This window comes from Barbus barbus (genome assembly GCF_936440315.1).
Source record: "Barbus barbus genome assembly, chromosome: 34".
NCBI classification, from domain to species: Eukaryota; Metazoa; Chordata; class Actinopteri; order Cypriniformes; family Cyprinidae; genus Barbus; species Barbus barbus.
This window is the reverse complement of record NC_136762.1, coordinates 5,811,724-5,819,218: the sequence shown is the minus strand read 5'-3', so window position 1 is coordinate 5,819,218 and position 7,495 is coordinate 5,811,724. Positions and strand designations below refer to the sequence as shown.

Sequence of the window (7,495 nt, the reverse complement as noted above, 5' to 3'; positions counted from 1 at the left end):
GAACTGAAGTGCTTAATAAAGGTTGCTTCATTTTTAATTATAATATATGGTACATGTGTGGACTCATATTCAGAATTTAAATTCAAAATTTTGAATTAATATGAATATAAAATTTGGAGCTCAAAACTATTTATGTGAAGCATTTATCTTAAAGGGGCCATTGGATGCAAAATTCACTTTTAGATGTTTTTTGAACTGAAATGCGTGTTGGCAGTGTGTATACACAACCACCCTATAATGATAAAAATCCATCCAGTGTTTTTGCTTTTTTTAAATCCCCATAAATCATTACCCCCTCAGATCAAGCCGTTCACATATTATTGGCTGTGTGACATCATTAAGACCCTAAAGAATCATATCAGCTTGTGGAAAATGGGCATCCAATGACCCTTTCAAGTCACATCTGGTGCGAGTTTTCTAGGTAATGAATATTTACCTTTTTGTGTTTGTTGCCTATGCTTTATATTTAAATAATAAATTCAACCAATTTGATAATTTTAATCTTTTTTTGTTGTAGACCCCAATCACCCACCAATGCAAATCTGAGAGCAGAATGCAAGTCATTTTATTCTTAAGTATTTTAATTCTTAAAAAAAGAATATTGTTTGTTTTCATTCATTGTTTTCATACATTTTCTAATTAAATTTCATTAAATGCATTTTTTACCTTTCAATGTTACTCTCCACACTCATTGGTTGAGCCACTGTGGTTGTGTCAGGCCATAAATATGACAGAAACGCAATGTGTGGGGGAAATTATCTGACAAATCTTTTAGAGTTGTCTTTGCACGTTGAACAGGGGGGAAAAAAATCTTCATAAAATTCACAGCATCACACATTCTAGTGTAACAGAGGTCAGCTGTGCGGTTAAACCTCACACCCCTGATCTCAAGAGGCACTAGTGACTGACGCTTGAGGTTGCAGTCTTTAGCAGCTTTGTTAGCATGCACAACTTCCATGCCAGAGAAGTGAGAGGAGTAGAACCCAGAGGGGTTAAATATTCTCCACTCACTGACGACTTACAACAAAAATAAATGCAGATATCTGTTTTGTTTTTTTTGTTTTTTTCCACCATGCACCTCAGCAAACCAAAATCCTACTCAATGAGTTTATTATGTATTTCTACCATTACTTTATTAAACTTTGGAAAACATAAGCCTATTCAGATTCTGCGGTTTCAAATGCTAATAAGTTATTGACTGACCTCTGTGTCTCTATTTTCTCTTGAAATATTACATGATTATGAGGCTTATTATGGCCACGTGGATGATCTCAATGTGTATGGAAATATGATGAACAAAACAAGGATCAACAGTGGGTTTTTCTTGTGGGTCTATTGTATACTATCAGAAATATTGTCAGAGTCTGTTTTTCAGTCTGTAGCATGTATTGACTTTATTGATTGTATTAATGTTGTTATCTCTGCTCTACTCTGCCATTTATCTACGCTTGCAGCATAGAGCACATTAGTAGAAATAGTAGTTTGCATTTGTTCCAGGCATTAATAGACCAAAGGCTATGTGTTAGGTGTCAGTATCTTTTAATAGTTCTTCAGAGACTCTACAGCAACCAGCACTGCATGCTTGCATAGGCTTTAGGATTTTGAATTAATTTGCCAGAGAAGAAATGCAACATGTCCAGTTAATGCCTTTATGAATCATCAGAGGTCAAAGGTTAACTACAGTAAATAATTCAAACTGTAAGTACATTTTACCCCAGAAACCAGCAAATCTGTAGAATATTCAGTACTAGCAAACACTAAATTGTGCTGTTGTATATATTAATGCACATTTGTTTGTCATTTGAAAATATATTGCTACTGAATTAAGAGAAGTGATTAAACCAAATGTTGTGAGAAATATTAACCTTTGTAAAAAAAAAAATAATTGTGAAAAGAAAATGCACAATCCTAACAAGTTCAGATTTAAAACTAGCTGTGTTATGTGTTAAGTTCAATTTGTCGATTGTACATTTGTTTTTAAAAGTACCACTTCTTAACCCTCTCTTGTGGTGATCATGTCAGGAAATACAATTTTTGACTGTGGTGTCACAACACAAGCGCTTTGATGTGATGAGCTCTGACAAGATCAAGGAAATATTTTTTCTGAAAAATACGCATCTCCTTTCTCTCTTCATCTCTCGTATTTTGCTCTTCTTGGTAGAAGGTTCTTATCCATTCCTCTACAGAGGACTACTGAGAAGGTAGGAATGATAAATAAAATTGTTACATAAAAGTGCTTTAGAAGACCGAATGGATTATTAAATTATTATTATTAAGGACATTACTGTGAAAAATACAATAAAAGTGATAATGTGTTAAGATGGATGTTCACACATTATTGCCATTTAACTTTGGTTTTTGTTTATGTATTGACCCAGGAACATGAAAGCACCACTTATGCTTCATTTACTTTTCCAAGGTACATTGTCTGTTGGCATGTTTTGGGCATGTTGTGTCACAATAAATGTTTGCATTTATTAATGTAGTTTAATAGAAATTTTCACATTAGGCTACTCAATTATGAAATACAATTATAGGCTATGATTTCACCAGTGTTGGGTGTAACGCGTTACTAAGTAACGCGTTTCTGTAATTAAATTACTTATCCACTGAAAAAGTAAAGTAAGGGATTACTGTTCATTTTTAGGTAATTTAATTACAGTTACTTATAAAGTACTTGCGTTACATACAGTAAATAATTTCAACAGTTCTAAAAGCAATATTGAATTTGAAATCTAAATTTACCGTCTAAAGATATTGAATGCAGCGGCTTTAACCCTCCGCGTGCGGGTGCGTTCACTTTCAGATTTTCCTGATTCACAGAGAAACCTTAAATACTCAAATCAGGGCCGGCACCAAGAGGGGGCATTCGCGGGCAGAGTTACGGTGCCCCCCACTTTCCATCCTCTCCCCTTCTTGCTGAACGTGATCGTTTCGAAAGCGAAAGTGAAACCGGTAAAACAGCGCACATAAGAAAGCGATTGCACGCTTTATAGCGAGCGTCACAAACTGCACGCAATCACAGATTGCACGCTTCCCATCCCACCCCGAACCCCCCCAACCACCACCACCACCCACCACACACACACACAAAACGTGATTTGTGCCCCCCCCCAGAAATTCAAATGCCCCTCTGATGGAGGTGCCCTGGCGCCGGCTCTGACTCAGATACATATAAGGCTAAAATCAATAGAATCTAAAAATCTTGAAGTGTCTACTTGAAATTAAAAACTAATGTTTCTGATTATGCAATCCGAATGAAACTAAAGCAAGGTACAGTCTTTCCCGTGTCTGAGCTCATTATATGCAGTCACCTGCGCGCATATGCCCTCACCTAGATACAAAAAAAAAGTAAAATATTAAGAAAAAAAAAAATCATCTAATATTCATCATTTTTGAAAGAAGACCTGCTATGAGAAATTTACCTCATAAGAACAGCGCGATCTGACATTATTCAGCAGAGAAGATCATTTCTGTAATTTATTCTTTGCTACATTAGTTAACGTGTTATTTTGACATAAACCTGTACAGATTTTACTAGTTGGGTTTTTCCTGAACATCTTGCCAAACTGAAATGTATTGTTTAACTTTTAAGCCTTTTTGTTATTCAGATATTTTGCAGAGTATTTCTATTTGTTAACCAAAGGTGGTTAAATTTTTTTCATAAAAATGTTTAAGTATTACAGTTGTTTTAAAGCTAAAAGGCTAAACTATTCTATGTTTGACTCGAATTGAAAGAATATAGAGTTTAATTTCTATTAAGGTTTATAGGGATTTTAAGATGTAGCCTAATTAGCGATTTGAATAATTAAGTTACTTATTGAGTAACTAAGTTACTTTTCAGATAGAGTAATTAGTAAAGTAATTTAAATACAATATTGATGAAGTAATTAGTAACTGTAATTAATTACTTTTTTAAAGTAACTTACCCAACACTGGATTTCACACACACAGGGACAACTTTATTCACAGCAGTCAAAAAAAAAAAAAGATCAGTGATATGTTTTATTCCGTGATAAAATAATATGAAGCTATAAAACAGACACTAATATTCTCAGTTTAATCAACATTTAAAAAAAAAAAAAAAAGTGAAACCCATAAGTCATTGTGCCTTTATAGTGTAAATTGTGTGTCTGTGTGGCATTTCGAGGGTGAGTTGTCAAGGGTAGGAATTTTATGTTGCCTCAAGTTGGCGGTGGTAAAGGACTACAGATCAAGATGGAGGCTCAGTAAAAACTACAACATCCAGATCACCTGCCAATGAAGACTAGACAGACAAACAAATGCTGTATAATTGATAAGTACTGTGACTAAAAACAAACTCTGTCACATCACTGAATGTCATTTAAATCTAGACTCTATTTAAATATAGATGTTGCTATTTTTCTTGGACAATATGGAAAGAATGTTATTTCTAATCCCAGTATAAAATGATAATTGACACATGCCTATTACATTTTATGACTAATTTAATAAATTTAACATACTATACACCAAATCAGCAATGACAAGATTTAACAATCATATAAAACAGCTAAACATCCTTACACTAAATGTTTACAGTAGTCACATATGCTGAATCTACTACTGACACTTATGAAATGTGCAAAGTTTAGTGTATTATAGTGTGCAATACTAACAGAAAACAATATGGGACATATGAAAGCCTAAAATTTCCAGTCTATCTGTACATGTAATGACTCCAACTGTTGTACCACAGGTGTTCTGTTCTATAATGCTTTTGGATGGGAAGTGAGAATGCCAAAAGACATTCACGGCCTCAAAGGTTCCTGTCTGGTCATACCATGTTCTTTCAACTACACATCATACCCACCCAAAGACCAACGTAGAGTTGTGTGGTATCAGTGGGTCTCCAAAGGTTATCCTTTAGTTTATGATCCATTGAATCCAAATGCTGTCATTGAGAAGTTCAAAGGGAAAACTGATTTATATGGAAACTCAAGTTGGGATTGCAGTCTGCTGATCAAACACCTGGAACCATCCCACCATGAAGAAAAATTATATGCATGGATTGACCCTGAAAACGTTCACACCTACAAATTTTATGATGTCACCTCTAAAATCCTCGTCAAAGGTTTGTAAATATTTTTTTCTTTCTTTAAATCATGATCTAGTTGTGGGAGTGTGTTGCCTAATTGTTACATTTCTGCTATTTGTAGCAAGTCCACAGCTGCCCACCATCAAAATTTTTGGAGGTGAAAGGACAGGTGACACCATCACAGTAGAATGTTCAACTTTTCACACGTGTCCATACAGCAAACCAACCATCATACTATACGGTATAGAAGGATCTGATCAAATAGACAATGAGGATATCAAAGACGGTCTGTGGAAAATCACTCTGACACGCACAGGTGTCGTAAAGACAGAACATTCAACTATTGAGTGTTCAGTAACACATTATGGTGGCATAACAGTGACAACTACAAAAGATAAAAATGCCAAATGTGAGTAAACACAAACATGAACTGCTTTGTGTGATATTAGCTGTAAGTTCAGTTAAAATGCTACAGTTGGACCTATTACAAGGTTTCAGTTTAATTCCAGGTGTTCATCATAACATAATGATTGAGCCTGAACTGGCAGATGTCACAGAAGGCGTCACAAAGAACTTCACTTGTACCATCTACCATTCCTGCCAGAACGAGAATCCAAACATCACATGGAACTATGAGAACATGCAGGTCACAGAGTGGAACAAAACACTTTCTGGTTTAGATCAGATCACCTATTCCAACATAACCTTTCTGGGTGCAAAAGAAGACCATGGGAAGAAATTAATATGTACTGCAAACTTTTCTGGAAGAGATATTATGACATTTGTTGTCTTAAATGTGCAAAGTGAGTAATTTATTAGTTTTTTGTCCCACCCATATATCATCATTTATATGGTTTTATACTGACTCACTTCCGCTCCAAATCTTTTGAATCCAATCCAGAAAAGAAGAATGTGCTTTGTTTAGTTTTGTTTTTTTCTATAGATCATACTTACACCATTGCCTTGCCTTTTAGATAATTTATCTTATCAGTTGTGTGCTAAAAATAATGATTAATTTTTACCCCTTTTCCATCATGTGGCAGACCCAGTGCTCACTGTACTCAAGACTATTGGTCTTTACATCCTAACACCCGCACTTGTGTTCCTTCTGGCTTGTATCCTTGCTGTAGTCATCATACACAAGAAGCAACAAAGGTAACTCTTTGTTTATGTTTCTTTAATCCAGGTGTTCCCAAATTGAATTTCATTGTATATGAACTAAAATACTGCTGATTTTGATAAATCTGTTGTAAATGAAATGAGAAGATGATATTCAAAGACTTGTCTCTTTCTGTCTCTCTGTCTATTTATAGCTTCACACTTCAGCAAAGGCTAATTAGATATTCTGAGAGCAAAGTTGATGTCTAATACAAGTTGTCACACCACTTACCATATTTGGCTGTGTAGATGTTCATTGGATGATATAAAGAAAGCAATGCTTATCTAATTGCAATATAATTTTTATGTATTTGCTGTCTTTGATGCTTGATTATATGATCTTTATTTATCTGTAACTTCATTTAAAAGTTATTTAAAAGATGCTGGAGCTGTCAGCAATTAAGCACGTTAAACTTGAGGTCAAATTACAGGAAATAAAGTAGAAATGAAACAAAATGTTAAAGGCGTTATTAAAACTTATATGATGTTCTTTTTCTTACACATAACATCTGTTCTCAGGTCAAAAGATGCAAATACAGAGTCAGGAAAAAAGCCTTTCTCCAAACCTCGAATGCCATCACCAAAGAGGTACAGCCACTTTGAACCACATATAAGTCTCTAATAAGTGGATGTTCAGTCTTTTACATTTTTCAAAAGTAACAAAATATACGTGGCATTTAAAATAAATAATAACAAGAATGTGTATTTTCTCCCATGCACGTCAGTGATCCAAAATCCCACTCAGTGAGTATATTGTTTATTTCTGCTATTACTGTGTTACACTCTGGAAATAGATTTTTGACAAATTCTTACTAAAATTACTGATGTCTCTTTCTTGAAATATTCCATAAGGATTATGATTATGAAGCTGATTACATCAACACGGATGAAGGCAACATCTATGGAAATGTCTGATGAAAAAGCTACATGTCCAAAACCAAAATGGGTTTCACTATAGCATTTTTAAGAAGATCAACAATGTCAGACTTCATTAATAATAAAATATTTGCCATGCATATTATGTAGCATCAAGATATTATGCCTTTCAATACAATACGTTACATACTTTTATATAATATGCATTTATCTTTGGAATATCAAATCCTTTGGACAGGTTGGTTGAGGAAATAACTGCACTGAAGTATCACTCTGAATATCCCTGGGCTACAAAACCAGTCTTAAGTTGCACAGCTATATTAGCAATAGCCATTGTATGGGTCAAAATGATAAATTTTTCTTTTATGCTAAAAATAATTTAGGATATTAAATAAAGATAGT

At 34.3% G+C, this 7,495-nt stretch overlaps 1 protein-coding gene across 1 annotated transcript; it reads left to right on the top strand.

Moving 5' to 3' along the window:
• Window positions 1–2,382: 2,382 nt before the first annotated feature.
• On the top strand, window positions 2,383–7,132 carry LOC306853776 (uncharacterized protein; the record flags this gene model as incomplete). The annotated part of the gene is made up of 8 exons (XM_079391423.1): window positions 2,383–2,419; window positions 4,721–5,099; window positions 5,185–5,468; window positions 5,569–5,862; window positions 6,103–6,214; window positions 6,737–6,805; window positions 6,943–6,961; window positions 7,070–7,132. The coding sequence occupies 8 exons, from the start codon at window positions 2,383–2,385 to the stop codon at window positions 7,130–7,132; spliced, it is 1,257 nt and encodes a 418-aa protein (XP_079247549.1).
• Window positions 7,133–7,495: the final 363 nt, after the last annotated feature.